Source organism: Saccostrea cucullata, unplaced genomic scaffold (genome assembly GCF_032062105.1).
Source record: "Saccostrea cucullata isolate Sc308-1 unplaced genomic scaffold, CSIRO_AGI_Scuc_v1 ctg15794, whole genome shotgun sequence".
Lineage (NCBI taxonomy): Eukaryota > Metazoa > Mollusca > Bivalvia > Ostreida > Ostreidae > Saccostrea > Saccostrea cuccullata.
The window spans coordinates 21,415-41,912 of NW_026930326.1; the positions used below are offsets into that span (position 1 = coordinate 21,415).

At 32.2% G+C, this 20,498-nt stretch overlaps 1 protein-coding gene and 1 long non-coding RNA gene across 3 annotated transcripts; one reads left to right on the forward strand and one right to left on the reverse strand.

Annotated features, from left to right (window-relative positions):
• Positions 1 to 4,096: 4,096 nt before the first annotated feature.
• On the reverse strand, positions 4,097 to 19,505 carry LOC134283753 (metal transporter CNNM4-like). The gene is made up of 6 exons (XM_062766235.1): positions 18,194 to 19,505; positions 15,333 to 15,476; positions 11,645 to 11,773; positions 10,620 to 10,775; positions 6,666 to 6,746; positions 4,097 to 6,322 (listed from the first exon to the last, which is right to left on the reverse strand). Exons 1-6 carry the CDS (start codon positions 19,503 to 19,505, stop codon positions 5,691 to 5,693), a joined length of 2,454 nt encoding a protein of 817 aa, XP_062622219.1. The 3' UTR covers positions 4,097 to 5,690.
• On the forward strand, positions 7,640 to 10,226 carry LOC134283752 (uncharacterized). 2 transcript variants are annotated; one of them, XR_009995554.1, is made up of 4 exons: positions 7,640 to 8,097; positions 9,126 to 9,231; positions 9,915 to 9,997; positions 10,074 to 10,226. It is a non-coding gene; the product is annotated as an uncharacterized LOC134283752 (long non-coding RNA). The 2 variants fall into 2 exon arrangements; XR_009995555.1 differs by having other exon boundaries at positions 7,640 to 7,833.
• Positions 19,506 to 20,498: the final 993 nt, after the last annotated feature.

A 20,498-nucleotide genomic window follows, 5' to 3' on the forward strand; every position in this document is an offset into this window, starting at 1 on the left:
CCATTCTGCATGTTCAGTTTTACATGTATATTATTTTTATGGTACTGACGTTTGCTTTATTATTTTTTTTCTTATAAAGGGGGTTTAAGCGAGTGAAGTTTATGTTACATTTTCTATCCTTATTCATTGTCTGCTTTAAATAAAACCTTGTTACTGTGATAAGATAAAGAACAGCCTGGTCCCCTTTGTAAATAGCTTCCCTTTTGTAAATTAAGCAACATGGTAGACAATTTTTTTCCGTCTGCTATGGTGTACATATACATAATATATATCTGTTGTTGGGTGCTAATCAATACATACCTGGTAATATCTACATGTATACTATTAAATAGAAATAATATATTGTTATCATGTGAGAGAGATTACTCTGCACTTTGTACATGTAGAATGAGTGAAGTTTTGAGTCATATATAAGATCTGTTTTCCTGTAGAGAAAAATCATTGAAAAGCAATAAAAAATATCAAAAACCTGTTCATTTGACATTTGTTTAGCTTGAAAAAAGTATGTCAACATGAGTCAACATGCTTATAATATACCAGGCTTACATCAAGTTAGCCTTACTCTGGGGCCTTCACCATGGATCTTGACCTCTACAATTTTAGAGATGGTTGCATATTTTCAAATTTTTAGCCGAGACCTTGATGTTTGCTTCCATAAAACCGAGATTCTTAATACTCATCTGGATAAGGAACCTAGTGAAAAGTCATGGACTACAAAAACTGTTAAAAGATCCTAATAGTAATAACTGAAGTTTCAGTATAAATGAGTTCTTCACATCTGAGTTTTACTGTAGTATATACTGCACAAAAAAATTCTACAAGACCTTTTTTAAAAGTTAAGACGTTGAAGGTGACATGACCAACTTAGTCGCACCCTATAGCAAGAATGTTTAAAACCTCTTGACATGAATTTTACAATTTTGGTAAAATAAAAGGTCAATTCCCATTTCAATTGTACAAAAAGTTTTTCCACTACAAGAAGGATAGAAATAATATCAAGGATGAAAATTCAAATATGAATAAATTCAGTCAAACGTACCTTGTAACCAGAATGTGAAGACATTCACCTTGCATTTTCTTGTTATTACACTGTAATAACTCTTCTGGCAAAGAGCGAAGTACTTGTATTAGGAAAAGATCATAAAATTACAATTTGGTGTAAAAATCTTTTGTATGTATCTACAAAACTTGGAAACAACAAAATGAGCAAAGAGTGATAACTCTTAAAAACATTATAATATTCCATTGAATGCACTACCTGGATATTAAAAAGCCTCAAATTCTCCTGTAAATCTAATGTGGCTTTATGAAATAAAAAGAGGAATGAATAACGCTAAATTAAGAAGAATGTATAGGGCATCATAAAATGACTGAGAAAGAAATCCCTAGAAAGCAATATCAACAGCTCTAATACACTGTAGCTGTACACAAGGAATTAAAATTATCCTGAGGACTCCGAGAACAGAGTTCCTAGCAACATGGCCAACAATCTTCAGAAAAGTGACAATATTTGATACATATTCCTCAAATAAAATGTTCCGTACAACACATTTATATCGTTCTTATGATGTTGACTTATCCATGTTCATTATCAATCTGACAAGAAGACATACTACAGAAGAGATACATGTAATAACTATATGCCAGCAAATATACACCGTGAAAGAAAACATTTGGGATTTATTGTTCAAGTTGGCTATATTTTCCTATATTCCAACAGTGATAAATGATAACAAATACCCTGCTTAAAAGTCTTTATTTTTGTTAACTTTTATGTACACATCACAAAAATACAGAACATTAGTTTAAGGTGGGGAAAGACAATGACATTCTCCTTGCTATTTTACGTATACACTGTACATATATATAATTCATTCTACTACATGTAAAACTGAACAATTTACACTTTTTTTAACTAACCGTTTCAAAATATATAAAAGTAACAATTTGTTGCAAGTATAACAATACCATTTTACTACAAAATTTCATAAAGTTCACCACCCCATCCCCATTTTTTCTCTTCCAGAATAAACATTTAATTATAGACAAAGTGAACTCTAAACTTTACAAAGAGGTCTCAATTATTGAATATAGCAGTGGAAAGTGTAAGTGGCAAAAGTCTAACATAAAATGATCGACTTCTTTTATTTTCATAAAATCATTTACATTGGTGCAAAAATAAGATAAAATCGTGGGAAACATTTTTGATGGCGTAATGCATGTCTTATGAAGGTGCTATGGTAAGTATTGATGAATCGTTACACAAACACAAAAATCCACTACCTTAAAGCTCTTTTTACACAATATCCTGACTTCTCTTCCTGTAGGGTTAATACAATTACATCAGCACATGAAAATTTACAGACTTGCCAAAGACACAGAATGTGAACAACCATCTACAATAATAAATATCTCTACTAATTATCTCCCCTCCCCCTTCCCTCTCTTTCAGAAAAAAAACTTGGACAAACAATGTTCAAACTTAAGTATAAGAAGAATATATATATATAAAAAAAAAATTGGCAGTTCACAGAGACATAAAATATTCCACAATACTGAAAACTATGATATACTTTATACATGTTGAATACTGCTAAAAGATATTGCTTGGGGTTTTAAAGACAAGTTTCTAATGTAGATGAAATATGAAGGATTGTTATAATTAACTGACTTATAAAAGCATGGAAAAGCTTGAATACCAATTTAAAACAAGAATGTATTCATGAAAAAAGTAAGCTGCACCAATGATGAACAACATTGCACAAAGTAGGAGTTTACAAAGTTTTAAATAATCTGTTCTAGGAGTGAATATTTTCCCTTCAATTTCAATTATTCTTTTTATACCTGTCTAGATACTTTGATTTTGTTTTTACAATATCTGACATCATCTTGGGCAATGCAGACTTTGAAAATAGTTTTCAATTATTCTTTTTATACCTGTCTAGCTAAAGAAAATGGCTTCTCCTCCTTTGAACAAATATTCTACATATAACACCTAATACAAATCATTTTTAAAAATCATCCTTCTTTTTTTTTTCCTGGTTATTCCTTAGATTCTTTTTTTTCCTCTCAAAATTATTTAAATAATAAACTTTTCATTAAAAAAAACTCATAAAACAGGACTAGAAAGGGGGGTTATAGTTGCATGATAAGGATATAGGATTTTTGTTGAATAACTATTAAATTAACAACATTACTACATTTTTTGTACTAATAAAGACTTTTTGATCCCAAAGTAATTATTATTTTTGATGACTACTTTCTACATTTGGACGGCTTGTCACAAGAATGTATAAAATAAATTATGAATAGAAAAATAAAAACAATATCATAATATTTTAACTCATATCTAAGCAAAATAAGAATGCATTTAAAACTATATATGTTATAAAATAACTATTGTGCTCTAAGTACTTTCTACATGTGACTTTTTCTAAGTTAAGCATTTTAAATTTGTGTAGGATTACTTTAATATTAATAATAATATTTAATAGTAAAATTGTATCATACTTCTATTTGCTGCATTGAAAAATATCTATAAACTTGCATTTTTTTCCCCCCAAGTCATGATTAAATTATACATACATGTAGTTAATATGAGGATAAACTAGGAGACATGTAACAATTTACTCTGCACAAAGTTTTGTATGGAATGTCAGGAGACAATATGAACTGTACAAATTACTGGCAAATAACTAATTAATATCAGGCACAATAAACTACAAAACTATGTTAAACATAACAAAGAAAAACAACATACATCTTCCAACATTCGACCTCAATGTTTATTTACTCTGAGATTAAAAAAAAATTTGAATAAAGTTTGAATTGCTCATTCACAATCTTGTTGCATTTGTTCATTGCTTTTTTTCCAAAATATGCTTGGAAAGCAAATTGAATTCAAAACATTAAAAACAAAGGCCACAGTGCTCACCTGTATTCCTTGGTTCTGCTTTCTGCATTTGGGTCCTGCTTCTCTCGGGACAAAAAAATCCCCCAGTCTGACTAAAGTCAGCCCCTACTATTTCACTTCGTTCGAATTAAGTGAAATAGTAGGGGCTGACTTTAGTCAGACTGAAAAATCCCCCTTTTTTAAAATTCCGTTCAAGACGTAATATTGTGGCCAAATCCTAGAAAGCATGGCCCTTCAATTATAAAAATTATATCACCTTATTGAAGGATGGTTTTGGAAAAGTTTGGTTTAAACCGATGCAGGGTTCTTGTGAAGATAAAAATATGAAAAGGTAATTGAAAGACAGACAACAAACAACTCATGATAGAATAATCTCGCTGGACTGTTTTGTTCAGGTGAAGAAAAAACTACTCTGTGTTAGTAATGAGGAAAGACATATAGGTTTCTTTTAAAGATATTGAACACTCGCATACCTTCACATAATACTGGGTGTTTCACAAGACAGGGTTTAAAATATTCACTTCCATATAGGTAATGCCACAAGCAGTACATACTACATTTACATATTTTACATCTTCATATTTTCAATAGGTCTGAATTTGCAGGGGTTATTTCCCATCCGACACCATACTGGAAGTCAAACAAGCAAATTTTCCTCTTTGGGCAACCGATTTTAAACTTGGCAGAAATATAATGGCAAAAAATCATTAAATTCTAAAATTATGAATTACAGGAAGCTTGTGTTAACATAAATTCATAAGAAAAATTATGTTATCTTCACCCAGTTGCCCACTATGACAAGTATAAATTTGTTTAATGATGAAGGAATTCTTTAATACTTGCATGCCTCCAATATGGCAACCAAAGGGAAATAACTCTTGCTAAAATCGTGTCTATGGAAAATTAATTATCCATACATGTTTTTATCATCTACAACTAAAATAAACATGATTTTAGGAGGGAAACAGAACAGGACAATAGAAAACACTTAGAAAACACACTGAACAATAACACGGATATTAACAATGCTGTACATTGACTTTACATATTATATTTGCATAAAACTGCAGAATTGCCACAACAATTAAGAAAGAGAGAATCATATATAGTGATAAAAGATGACCTTTTCTCTTTTAAATTTCAAATAAATTTGTTTAGACAGTAACATTACAAGCTAATGATGAGGGTTTTCAAACAACTTTTCTTTTTAGATATCTTTAACCTATTGTATTCTATCAACTCTGGTCATTGCTGAAACTGTAAAACAAATTATTATGACATTACTAACAGTGAAATAATATACAAATGAAAAGATAAAGGACGTAACTATCAAGTGATGTCTGTCTTGAAAAGAAAAATGCAAACAAATAAGTGTTACAAAAAGCAAACCACCTTGTGTCTCTTTTTATAAATTACAAGTACAAAATGAGTAACATTCCTTGAAAGTTCACTTGGAAAAAAAAGTTAATACACGTACATATCTTTTTTTTAACAAATGCATGATATGCCTTTATACAGAAAACTGACATAATGAGCTCAGTCTATAAACAACAATAATTTAAGTATCTTTACTTCAAACCATTGATCAGTCAAACAAGTAAGTATTGAAAAGCGCCATTAAAACATAACAATATTCCTCAATACTGGAAATAACAATACACTGTCTACATTTTCAAATTTTTTTTTTTTTCGGAACAAGAAAATATCAAAGAGAAGAAAGAGAAATAGCAGCAGAACCTCTGTGTTCATCCTCTGACAATGGAGAACAGAATCTGTGTCATGAAGACTCTTGATCTTTGTCACCAGTTTTACAGGTGGTTGTTATTAAGGGGGTGTGTTCATGCTGTTCTGGGTGACCTTCATTGTCTGATTTTGCATCCTCCCATCCTATACTATCACCGCTGTCACCTGAGCTGACCTTCGGCTCCAGACACTGATGGGCTAAATCGTTCTCATTCGGCTCTGTAGCGGATCGCTCTCTAGTCTCAATCTTACCGTGGTCTCCAGACATGTTGTGGATGACGATGCCTCCATCCGTTGAATTGTGGACTCTCCATTCACCTGAGTCGGTTCTGGTTTGTATCTGGTTGGTGAACGGAACCGACAAACTCGAAGCCCTCCTCATTTTATCAGGATTACGACTGCCGTTAAGATGGTGGTTGTCATTATTAGATAGGTTAGATAATATTTTTGCTTTGTGCCACTCTTTGGCAAAGGCTTCATCCTCACTCTTGACATTGGTTTTGCCCATCATGGTTGCCCTTCTAGCTGCAATGTACTCGGCACGTCGTACCCTAACAAACAGTAGGTTTGATTCTACCCTGACTGAGAAATCTGGTATGTAGGGCTCTAACTTACTATACAGGCTCTCAGTACTGCTAGGATAAATCAGAGAGTTGTCAGTAATCTCTGAAAAATGCAAAAAAAATTAGATTGATTACTTAATTGTCAATAATTCATATAATAATAATAATGTTTTAAATTTGCCCAAATGAGGGTAGGGCGAAAGGGGCGAAAATAAAATGGGGGCGAAAATTTCCCTGCATACAGTAAATCATTTGGTAATAACCTATAATTCTGAAATACTCCGCAAAACAGAAAAGCACCATTTGACATTTGGTCATTTATGATGAAAAAAAATAATTATAAATTGAAAGATAATTATGAATTTTGGAAATGCTTCCATGAAATACATTTTATACTATATGTATATAAATTCTTTAGACAGATATTCCTATAACAATATACATACTCAATGCCTGACTGCCATAATAAGAGAATGGTCCAGTGAAAAACCGCAATCCTTCCTTACCAACCGTCACCTCAACGTTACCTACAAAAACAATCAACATTGATTTACCTGCATATCATAAACAATCAACATTGATTTACCTGCATATCATAAACAATCAACATTAATTTACCTGCATATCATAAACAATCAACATTTATTTACCTGCATATCAAATAGAATCTATGTTACCTGCATATCATAAACAATCAACATTACTTGGTATCATAATTTCAGAACATTTGATAAATGTCAATCTAACCTGTAAATCTGTACTTAGCTTACTGTACTCTATTGATGAGGAAGTTAATTAAGCATTGAATTCATATTTTGGGATGTCTTCGGTCCTACATGTATAACACACCTGGCCGTGCCAACAAATTGAATACCGTGCATTAGCGCAGTATGATAATTTGTCGGCCCGGCCAGGTGTGTTATAGGATCAAAGACATCCCAAAATATGACTTCAATACTTATATTTACATTCTTTAATTTTTCCTCTTCATAATTGTTTATTTCTGTTATCTTTCATGTGAATTTAGTGCCCTTCAAAACTGGTGTGCTTTATAGACGTAAGAGATGTTTGTGACGTTTGTGACGTCTTGAAATTAAATAACGCAAACGAACATTGCGAGGAAAAAAAGGGACATATTAATTTTAAATCCACATTTGTTGTATTGTTAGGTTAATTCAACAGGGATAATTTTTATTAATTAAATTGTGTCAAACAATGTACATTTTGGTGTTCATAAAGTATTGAAAAGGCATACCGGTATAGTTCCTACAGTATATTCTAACGCGCGGTGACAAGGTTTCGCGTGTGTTATAGAGATTTGAACATCGTGGATTACTTATGGATTTCGCAAAGAAAATTACACTAAATGTATATATTTTTATTTTAATATGTGTACAGGTTCTTTGATAGAGAACTATAGGAAAAACCCCTACATAAACAAACACATGGGCGCAGACATTTTGGACACCCAAGGTTGTGCGGAGGAGAAAATGCTACCTGGCGCGTGATTGGTCAATAAGAGAAAAGACTTGTTATGTATTTGACAAGTGAAATAAAGTTGATAAAAATCTCATATCAAGACTTGGGTTTCTTTGAGATATATAGGAGTTACAGGTAAAAATTTGAAGGGAGGGGTGCCCTTTGGTTAGAGATTTTCATTTGGTGTCAAACGCACCTTGTTGTAAACAAATGGAAATTGAAAGTAAAAGTGCCGCGTGACGGTATATTTTTTCTGGCATGTTTTGTTTTCCAATATCTCGAACTTTCACGACAAAAAGGCCATTTGCCCGAAATTCAATATATGTATGAGTGACAGGGGCTGAAGTTTGTATGGAAGTCTATGGGAAAACATTTAGTGGTGTTTGTCCTATAGAATAGGTATGTATTTCATGGAAAAACATTGATTACAGTCACAAAATCAATCAGTTCCTATCTTTTTGGCATTGAGATCATATTTTAGTTAATTTTTACTATTTTTTAAAAAATTAGAGGGTTTGGGTAAATTGAGGCTCACAATGGGGACTGCACATGGTGAAAAAATGCCAAAATTTTTGCCCTAGCTCTCATATTTTCAATAAATGTACATGTAAATAATTTTAAATAAATATTTATGCTGAAATTTACTGTGAATATTGTAAATAATACAATATTGAGGTTTATGGGCATCATCAATACACAAAACATATGAATATCCCCCTCGCAGTTTGAGAAATTCATTTAAATCCATGTATTTTATGAGTGAAGACATTGGAACAGATTGACTAATCCTCTTTCAAATTTGTGTAAATCAGAGTTGATTGAATAATTTATAACAAAATTAGACTGCTGTTAAGTAATTAGGTTACTTTGTTTTTATATAAGGGGCCTAATCCAGCAACAAAGGCAGTTCCAGTCATGTAATCAGTGCTGGCTTGATATAAAAGTTATACTTTGGGGAAAACATTAGAGATGACTAGTAGGAAATTTAATTTAAATTACTGTAAAATATATTTTAGCAGAAAATACATTGAAAATACAAGAAATTTGCAAAATTATTATTGCAAAAATTATGAAAAAGTGCCTGAATATCCTTCCTCCTTGCCATATCCAATCTTGATATTCTGCAGAAAAGAGGGGGGGGGTGTAATTTTGGACTCTAATGATGCTGGAAAATGAAGGAATTTTTTTAAAATGTGGTTTATTTGAACAACAAGAGTCGTGCTTATCTGCAGTTATTTTTTTCAATTTCTTAGATATTTTTTAAAATAATTATCTGAGTAAATTCTATTTAAACATGATTATTTTAAAGCTATTTCATCACTAATGCTTATAAAAAATTCAAAAGATGATGTAAATAATAAAAAATTATAATATAAGCTACTACATGCATTTATCAGTATGTTTTAATAAAATAAAATATATTTCAGCAATGTATTCTCAAGAAGGAAGAGATTAATGAACCCTCCCCTCTTACAATGAACAACACATGGACACTCTCAGGATGGTCCCTTTGCTTTCATTAAGAGTTCCAAGGTATGGTTTTCCTAGCCAATCAAGTTAATCTATGAATATTTAAGTTATTTAGAACTTTTTATAGATTATTAGAAAATAAATTTCTTCAGAACTGCAGTTATTTAAGCACTTTGCTTACAATTGAGCACTGTATTCAATAAGACAATATGATTTATCTGCCCTTGGCATTTAATCAATTTATTAATTATGTCAATAATAAGAAATGATATGCAAATGAATATCTTTGCCTTTCATGAGAATATACATATTTAACATCCATTACATAAAATGTTCATGAAAATTGGCTAAAATGTAGGTCACCCCCTTCAAAATTACAAAATTCTCAGTGGGGACGTATTTGATTCTCTGATGCCAGCAACCCATTGCCAATGAAATTCTTTTTAATATTATGTGCATTGAAACTACATATAATTCTCTTTCTTTCCATTGATTATTTTATCTACATTAGTTTTCGCTCTTTCCATAACTCAGCATTTTCTTACAAAAACCTGCTGATTTTCTTCATTTTTCATTAATAACGGGTACCTGCTACCCTGAATGATTAACATGATCTATCTTGAGAGATTATGAGAGATAATAAGAAAAACAAGCAAAACATATGCTAGATTAATCATTTTATTTGAAAAGTTTGAAAGAAAAATAGAAAATTGCTTCAATTTCTAGACATCTTTTCTGTTTCACAGATGTGTGTCTGATTGACTGGGGTGTGAAATGTAACAGCCAATGGTGTACCTAAGCTAAGACTGTCAGTCCCAATATTCAAGAGGTGAGATAAGCAATGGATATGTGTTCTAAAAATACTAAATTGACCACTTTTTATAAATGTTTCTTTTACTCTATAGGAAAAACCCCTACATAAACAAACACATGGGCGCAGACATTTTGGACACCCAAGGTTGTGCGGAGGAGAAAATGCTACCTGGCGCGTGATTGGTCAATAAGAGAAAAGACTTGTTATGTATTTGACAAGTGAAATAAAGTTGATAAAAATCTCATATCAAGACTTGGGTTTCTTTGAGATATATAGGAGTTACAGGTAAAAATTTGAAGGGAGGGGTGCCCTTTGGTTAGAGATTTTCATTTGGTGTCAAACGCACCTTGTTGTAAACAAATGGAAATTGAAAGTAAAAGTGCCGCGTGACGGTATATTTTTTCTGGCATGTTTTGTTTTCCAATATCTCGAACTTTCACGACAAAAAGGCCATTTGCCCGAAATTCAATATATGTATGAGTGACAGGGGCTGAAGTTTGTATGGAAGTCTATGGGAAAACATTTAGTGGTGTTTGTCCATAATACTGAACCTTAAAATACAACCAAAGGTAAAGAAATAGATGACTTCCTTTTTTTCTCTAATACAAGTCAAAGAAAGATAACTCCACAATCCTACCTTGCAGAATCAGTATGAAGTAATCACAGGGCACATTCTCCCTGAAGAGGTATTGATCAGAGTTTTCTTTCTTGACAATCTCTTCCACAACATTCTGGCGAATCAGTTTCTTCAGCACATTCTCTGACACAAATTCTTCTTTGAACAGATCAACAGCTGAAATACATGCATCACAAAATAAAACTAGAGACCCATGGACAACATTGCTTCATACACTCACTTGAGTCACCTTGCCCCTGCATGCTCTTCATAAGCCAAATTTTCCCAGTGTACATGGTGTATATTCCTAAGTATAATTTTGATTCTCATTTATTGCCCAACCCTACTCCTGGGGGTTGAAGATTTAAAACAAACTTTAATCTATACACATGTACTACATACATACTTTCAAATCTATGACTTATCATGCAATTGCTGCACTTGAGAAGAAGATTTTTAGAAAGTTTCTTAATTTCCTTTCTATTCCTGTGTAAAACTTTGTTTGTCCATTGTGGCCCAACCCTGCCCCCTTGCATTCTGATTTGAATATATTTTAATGTCAAGAACCTTTCAAATAAATTTTAACACTTCTGGTCCAGTGGTTCAGAAGAGAGAGATTTTAAAAGACCTTTCCTTTTATATCATATAGACTCTAGTATAGTTCTTTTCAAGTGGTTCAAAAAAGGTTTTTGAAAGATATCACAAACTTATTAAATTTTAATGAACTTTTTAATTATCTCCCCCTAAAGGTGGCCAAAGCCCTTACTTGAAGAATTTTGAATCCAGTTGATCTATTGGGTTGAAATTGTGAGAAGTTATAGTGGCCAGACAAAATATGATCAGAATAGCTCACCTGAATTCTCAGCTCAGGTGAGCTAAAAATCAATGTACATATTTGTTATTTTTAAGGTTTTCTTTTTCTTTTGTTTTAAATATCAATTTGCTTGCAAAGAAATCTATAAATGCAAAGTAACTCTTAATGCAGATCTACAGTTATTACAGAGGTAAGATCTGATTTTCAAACTTTTAAATTTTCCTGCACTCACACGTTGACAAGAAGCGGAATGCGGCCAGAGCCAGCTGTGGGGAGATAAGTATAGAAGTGGTCTCCGACGTGTTGAACATACTGAAGTCCTGCTTAGCCAAGGTGCGTCGAGTCTTCTTCCTGTTGTCAACTATAAGACAACAAATTATATTATTATTTAATCGATGAAAATTTGCAAAAATTATTTGTTAATACAATTACATATATGTATATTTGATATCTCACTGAGCAAGCTAAGTCTGTGCTCAGAATGGCCATAAGTTTTTAAGTTTACATGTATGTCAATTTTTCTGAACTGACCCTTACGATTTTGTTTCCTCCTTTCAATTTTAATTAACTTTACAAAAATTAAAATGTCCAAAACCAATGTTCCTTATGTGCAATTGATTCTTAACTCCCAATGCATGCCAAAATCTATGCCGATATTTTTTTTTTGTTGATATTAAACATTCCTGCATCAAAGCAGCAACACATTGAATAATGAGTCATCGCTATTCATATTTTTTCTTCCAGTAATAAAATGCGTATCCCCATTGATTTCAAGTGAACATGAAGAGGTTGCTATTGGAATCGATTCTCTGCCAGACGCCAGCCAGGTATTGATCAATCACACATCGGACAATAGTATCCACTCATTAAAATACAAATATAGGCTATCAATTTAATATCAAACTCTGTCATAATATGGGGAGCTTAATGATGTCAAAAAACCTTATTATAGAAAACACTGTTAATGCTAACAGCCGAGAAGAGAATGTAACCCTTTACTTTACTTCTGTAACACTTCTGCTGAGGCAGTTCGTTTCTGCAGAAGCAATGATTCAAAAGAAGTAATTACTTACAAAACCTGCCAAGAAACTTATCCATAACAATCCTAATGGGACTTAATTAGTATCAACCATAAAGTACAAAATAAATGAGATACCTCTCTAATGTGTTAGCATTGACCTAGCATTTATTTCAATTACAGTGATGAAGTACTGTATACCCCTTATTTTTAATATGACTATATTTCTGCATGGAAAGGCAATATAGCATTGCAATTATTCACAAAGCTTGATTTTAGTATATTCATTAAAGAAAATGTTCTTATTGTTGAAGTTTTTTCCTAATTAAGACAATATCCTGATCTTTAGAATTAATTAGAATAAATCAGATTTCTCTTATTTTGATGAAGGCGTGTTGCTCTGAAAAATATGCAAAATAAGTAATTTTGCAGATACAAAAGGTCAGCCCTGACAGATTCTGTGTGTAAACAGCTCTGTGATATTGTCTGCTGTCTTCAAGGCATTTCTTTACATAATGTGTAGTATGCATACAGTATCTGAGACTCTAGTAATGTGACACTGAATTGAGTCAACTGACTCAGTTAACAAGAGTACGCATCTTTTTCTCCAGTTTATTTTTTAATTATAGTGATAAAACTGAAGTCTTAAAATATGTAAGAAAAATTCCTATTTTTAGTGTTATAAAGCCTTAAACTTATAATCCGAGATTCCTCTGACTCTATAACCCCTGCTTTTACATTGTGACTTGTGCAGGGGAGACCCTGCACAAGTCACAATGTAAAAGCAGGGGTTAGAGTCGGAGGAATCTCGGATTAAAACTTATGGAAACAACTGCATCATGTTAGTTTTAGGGCATGATCAAGCTACTTGCAGTAATAACAGTTGAAATTCAGCAGTAATCAGTATCTCAAACATCAATATCTCGAATATTATGGATATAAGTTGAAGTGATGTGGAGTTCTAAATACTTATTATTTTAAAAGTATTTTATTCAAGTATTTTACCCTCCAGTTATCTTGAATCCTCAGATTTCTTGAACCTTGAGTTTTTCTTGAACTACACTGTATATTTGTACAATAACATGTATGTTTTATTGAAAAAAAAATGCAACTGATTAATAATACAATATATATGTAGAGGGCGGGGAGTTTAGCTGATGGTCTACATACTTTCCCTGTGAATAACTTTACATAATTTTTCTAATAAAACTTAAGCCTCCATGGTAAAAAAATTATATATCTTCCTGCTCATTAATTTCATAACATAGGTGACACCAATGACATTTGTTGCTTTATACAACCAAGAAAATTGTTAATGGCCTAATGAAAAGAAAAAAATATATATTACGTCAAGTCTTGTACAATCTTGATGTAAAGAAGATTGAACTATCACCATTTATTCACCAAACACATTCTGAGAGAACTGCATATAGCATTATGATCTTTGCCAGCCAAATGTGACGATCCACTCCTCTTTTTATTCACAGAAAGAGAAGAGAAGAAAATTATAAAACCTGGCTAGCAAAGATGACAGCATGTGTAGTCTCTAATAAATTAAAAAGGCTGTAATTCGATCAAAGATTAGTGAAGCAGACGGAAATGCAAGTTTACTCTGTTACTCATTGATCAATGTTTTATCACATACCAAAATATAGGGGCAATACTCCCTTGGATTTAGAAAAAAAGTGCAAAATTCAAGTGGGATACAGACACAGAGGGGACCTCCAGCCTCCTCCAATTACACTTGTAGGGACTATTATATGTCAAATTTGTATTTAGATTAAAGATTTTATATTAAAAAGAAAAATGTATCGTGACACTTTTACAATATATTCATATTCATTTTTCCCCAAATGATTAAAGCATTTTAGTTATTTTTACCATGTATACAGGTCTCTTATCTAAGTGTTCCTTATTGATTTGTAACTAACTTTGTTTTCTTGTTAGAAAATAAATTGGAAAGTTCAGCGCTCTTTCTGACCAATGTCTAACTGCTTATTCAGCACAAGTCCTGATGTGAAATCAATGAGATCCACCTTTCTGATCCAGGAGCTTTTTCCCCAATGCTGAGGATGGGTTTTAAAAGCTAGAGAATAATTGAGCTAATGACACCATGGTGTATCCCATTAAAGAATCCATCTAACCATGGTCTGAAATATACATGTACCAAGCACCTAAACTCTCTGTCTGTCACAAGGCGTTGTTCAAACTATCACATGTTCATGCAAACATAATTTCTAACTGATTTTCCCCTGACCTTTTTTTAATGCAAAAATATGTATGTCTCTGTACCACTATTATCAAATTTCTGTTGAAAAGTAATGAGTAATATCGAAAGCATATCAGATACAATCTAGTATGGTACTAGATGCCAGCCTATTTTAATATCTTACAGAATGATATTCACAGTTTACAAACTTAACAGTAGAAGTTCAAATATAAGCAGTACTTTTTTAATCATAGAAAAAGAGACCCTAAAATCTTTTTAAATAGGATTAATTTATCTCCTATGATCTCTCAATATAATACTTAACATCTACTGAAATTCTTATGGGAAAAAAAACTTTGTGATATCTAAGGATTATAGACATTCGGGATAAATTACTTAAATTCAGTTAGTGGTTTGAACTTCCAAATCATTTCAACATTTCCATGGTATTAGATATATCAGAATTGGAGATACTGAAGTTCATGTACATGTCTGACTGTTTACTTTTTATACTATTTATCTCCTCAATATTATGATAAATGATTTCTCATATAAAGCAACTAAACTGCTCATTGTCATAAGTTAAAATTACTTTTCAAAAATTCTAGTCTTTTCATTGGTTCTTACTTATGATTTCTGCTTCATCTATGATCTCATTTCTTTCTAGTGTTTTGAATTTTGATTGGTTCTTACTTATGATATCTGTTTCATCTATGATCTCTGATTGGATGATTTCCTCGATGACATCCTCTAGAGTTAAGACACCCAGGGTTTCATAGTAAGGGTCTCCATCTCCTTCATTATTAACTCTCCTCACTATTGCCATGTGGGAGTGACCTGTGACAAAAAAGAACACATCATTTATAGTTATACATCTATTTCCAGTTCACTTTATACTCTGGCAGTTTTGACAATTCGCACTACTTTAAACTGCTTTAAATGTAAAAATAATAGAGAGATTTAGCAAACCAACGTGTACGCGTACGTGTACGTGTATCACCAGAAATCTGTGCATTACGTCATCACTTTTGCTAATGACGATTTTCTACACGTATCCTCTTACACAGGTTACGTGTAGATTGCAAAGTACACGTAAGTCTAAACTTGTAGCTTATAAATCTTGAACTGATGTTTATTTTTCAAAAAGTGTGCTATTTTCTAAAACCTGAATATTTAATGCAAATGCTGATCAAAAGAACTGATCTAACTGAAAAATAAAATTTATAGGGAGTTAAAATCACAACATCTAGATTTTCGAAACGTGCTTTGACCGATTAAAAATATAAGAGTTCTGTACCATCTTCTTCTCATAAGTACATGCATATATTCATGTAAAAAGGTGACATACGTATAAAAATTATTGCTTTTTTGGATGATTTTTAAATGTAAACCACTTTAACATTTAAAATGCTTACAAGTACAAGTACAGGTTATACTTTGCTAATCAGGAAAAAATTGTTAACGTGTACGTGTAATTCTAACTTGTAGTTTACACGTACAGGTACACGTACAAGTGAGCTTGCTAAACCTCTCTATTAACTAGCTAGCTGCTACATGTAGATCCTTAAAATTTTGATTATTTTTTTCTTCCTCTTGACATCATACATGATTTACTTGTCTAGAATAATATTCATAATCATATGACCTCAATCACCTCATAGAGGATCTCGAATCCCATAAATCAATGACATAGAAAAGCATATAAAAGCACAAACCATACAAAAAGAGAAATCAAATCTAAATTAAAGAAAAGACTAAAACTAAAATTAAGTTTCTAAACTATCGCTGCTGCCTTGTTTACTGGTTTGGAGAGGAAAGTAGGAATCTACGTCACCAAGGACACTGTCAATAGTTAGTGATTAATGAGTATATATAAAATGTGACACATCAAGTGCTTCAAAGATATTATAATAAGACAAGAGGATACATCAAGATAGGTTTAACTATATTCAAGTAGGAGATAGGTCATATCTAAGAATACAAAGTATAATGAGACACTAATTTATAAATTACATGTACAACCCTGCATTGTGCAATAGGGCAAAGTGAACATGGAATATCAAATACAGGAAGTGCCTGCTATACTTTTGAAATTTGTACTTATATTGATCAACATGTACAATCTTATAATCAAAATGTATTCATTACATAATTAAAATCATACACTGTAATGAGGCTATATAAATAATTGATGCACCTTAATTTACTGGGAGAATGACCTAACTCTGTTTCCTACAAAACAAGCAATGTGGAGTTGTTATTTTTCAAATGTTTTAGGACAAGTATAGACAATGACTATTCTTGAAGTACTTGAAATTAAGTCTTTTTGTATTTTGGCACACTTTGCTTGCTTGCATAACCATGATTACAATTAAGTCTTATTTTTTACTGAGAATAGTAAGCAAGAACAAGTACATATACTGCTGTACATGTATCAATATGAATTATAGATGTACAGATTGTGCAAGCCACTACACTATCAAGTAAATAACAAAAATCCCTAAGACTATTATTAATATTAACTATATAAATCTAAATGTTTGTAAATTGTTGATATTTTTGGTAATAAAAAGTGATGTGTTTAGACCCTTATATTTTTTGCAGTGATCATGGTGATAATGCAAAGATTTTCCTGTCAACAGCACAAATCAAACTTGCAAATATTTTGCAGAACAGACAATTTTTACTGAATATTAAATGAGTATTTTATGTCCTACTGGTAGAATTCAACTTCAAGATGAAGTCAACAAGTTTTGTTTTCTAGCTAATCATATGATGTGTTTTAGGAATCAAAATTGACATGCATGATTTCCTTTATCATGTCGATATAAATACTGTCAAACTAAATACTGCAATAATCATGATACATGAAATATAATTGATGTGTTACATAACAAAATCACATGCTACAAATTTACTACTAGTACTAGCGAAATCATTATATAAAACTACAACAGTTTTACACTGCATAAAAATTAAATTGTAGGTGTATCACTATATTCAGTATGAGTATATCAATATTTATGAGAATGAATTCAAATAATTATATGTCCACTACAACACAGAAGGGAAATAATTAATATTTATAAGCATGAAACATGGTAATTGACAGTGTAAAATTTTGCTGTTAAATGTACAGTTATGTAAAATAAATATAGAGAACACAAATTTAATGCGGCGTATGTTTGACTTTACACATTACACAGTCAGTTACAGAATAAAAAGTTATGTTTAGCATGACATGTTGAAAAATGACCCTCCAACTCTCAGTAATTAATACACTCCCTTTGCATAAATTAAGCAGACAAATATGTTGAAGCTAAATATTAATTAATTCAAAACCAAGTGTAAACATGGTAAAAACTGAAATTCAACATATTCTAAAAGCTCACACACATATTGCATTCTCACATATTATACAAGAGAATGCACTTTCACTTATAATTTTCTCAAGGCTTGCAAATCTTAGACATTCAATTTGCAAAGTGATTTTTTTTGTAAAATGGTGTAATTTATAATATTTTAGTGAAAGGAATAATGTTATTTAAATTTACCTTGACGGAACTCCTGCAACATGGTGTCAAGTTTCTGATCATCAAACACGAAAATGAGGGGATGCTGATAAAATTTGATCACAGTTCGTATTGGTGTCCTGTCATCAGGATCAATCAATGCCAAGTCCTTGATGTTAAGAAGGGCTACTATGTTGCCTTGCTCACCCTCATAAATAGGGATACGTGTATACCCACGTTTCATGATTTCTGACACAGTTTCAAAGTCTAATATGCTATTGATGTCAAGCATGAAAACATCTTCAATCTTCGTCATAACCTCTGTGACAGACTTTTTTGACAAGTCTAATGCCCCTGATATGATATTAACTTCATCATTCTTAAGATCATTGAACTCTTTTGTCACTTTCACTAACTCTGATAGCTTTGCTCTGTCATACACATTTCCGATTTCCTCCCCAAGGATTTTGTCTAATAACAAACTTATTGGAAAAGAAAGAGGAAAGGTCAGTAACATGAAAAGTCTTGTAATCCAAATGGTCCGAGCTCCTACAGCTAGCCCATGTCTAGAACATATGGCTTGAGGTATAATTTCACCACATATTACAATGCCCAAGGTTGCACCAATAACAGCATACAAACCATTAGATAGGTCATCTAACAATATAGTTAGAGAGTTGTTGACAAGCACATTTCCCAACAAAAGTGTACATAGAAGGAAATTTCCTCTCTTACGCACGGGTTCAATAGCTTTTGCATACTTTTTCTCTGAACTTGATCCACATTTAGCGATAAGCTTCAGTTCAGTTTTATCCAATGCCATTAAACCTAAATTTAATCCACTGAATAAGCCTGAAAGTATTAACAAGAAGCAAATAAATATAATTTGTAGCCATAGAGGGAGAAGTGTAGTCTCCTTGTCCTTGACAGCAAAGCGAGTCAACGTTTCCTTGCCTCCATGTTCCCACTTCTCTACCCCCTCCATGGAATAACATACGTGGTAATACTTTCCATTTTCTGGAAGAGGTAAATTAACCACAACCGTTGCCAACGTTCCATTTTGTGCAATAGAAAGTATTGCAAATGTCTGCGATCTCTGACCATCACACGTTTCCCTCTGCAAACGGACGTCAGTCGTGAAAGCTATTCTGCTGGTGTTGGCAAAGTTGCTCCCGACTAACACGATTCGCTGGTTTATCCCGGCGGTCAAAACAAGCGTCCCAGTCTCATCTCTGGTACTGACCGCCTCCTGGGACAAAATCGCAGATAACTGTGGCAGATCTACACCGAAAACATCCGTAAAATTTAACAAGAAAATAAACTTGAAGAAAAACCTGACATATCGAGGAGCCATCTTATTATAACAGGAAGTTGTGTAAAAGAGAAACCCGTTATCGATAGTGACTTCCTAGTCCCGGATTATTGCTCCTTTTTTCAAGGAATTTAAAAAAAAAATCTAGATGTAAAATTGAAGTCTCACAACCAAAGCTAAATATAATAAAAAAAATTCTTACGGTAAATGTTAAAATGGTATTGATTTTAAAGATGCACGCCCATTTCTCTGCAAAGAAAGATAAATAACTCTTGAAATAACAGTTGAACCATTCATTATGTCTATGATGTCAGATATGATGCTTACAGTGTTATAAATTAAACAGACACAAGCGAATACTTGTGAGTATGTATGAGAAAAAAATACCATTCACATTTTTATGGAATTCCATATACGACAGCCAACTGCTTACTACCAACTGTTGAAACTACCAAAGTTCTGTCAGCTGCTTACTACCATCTGCTGCTGGTTTTAGATGTCATTGCGTGTGTTTATTATCTTTTTATTTTTAATACGCATGCTTAAATAAACCACAATACCAAGGATGTTACACTAATTACAAAACATTGAAGTTTGATCTACTTTAAAAAAGAAATAAACGTATTGAATTGACCGTAACTTTTGAATGAAAAGAGAAAGGACTTTCATTTTAAAGATGTGTAATACCTGTGACAATTAAGACCTTTCTGAATAAACTATGATCTTTGACCTCGTGGCCTTGACCTTGAGGTTTGACCTACTTTTAAAAAACGTTAACCTTGTTCATATCTTTTGAATGAAGACATAGGGCTTTCATATTAAAAATGTGCATTACCTGTAACAAGACCTTTCTAAAAACACCTTGATTTTTGATCCCATGACCTTGACCTTTGACGTTTGACCTACTTTCTTTATAACTTCAACATTGCTCGTATCTTTTGAATGAGAAGAAATAAATTTTGATTCTTGATCTTGTGACCTTGTCCTTAAAGTTTGACCTACTTTTTAAAAATACTAATTTCTCCTTATAACTTT

Excerpts from the sequence above, each read along its gene's own strand:
- LOC134283753 (XM_062766235.1), bottom strand. The coding sequence starts at position 19,505 with ATGGCTCCTCGATATGTCAGGTTTTTCTTCAAGTTTATTTTCTTGTTA. Across the intron at positions 11,774-15,332 it reads AGATGAAACAGATATCATAA|TTGACAACAGGAAGAAGACT; the intron begins GTAAGAACCAAT and ends GTTGTCTTATAG. Across the intron at positions 6,747-10,619 it reads CTTCATACTGATTCTGCAAG|GTAACGTTGAGGTGACGGTT; the intron begins GTAGGATTGTGG and ends TTGTTTTTGTAG.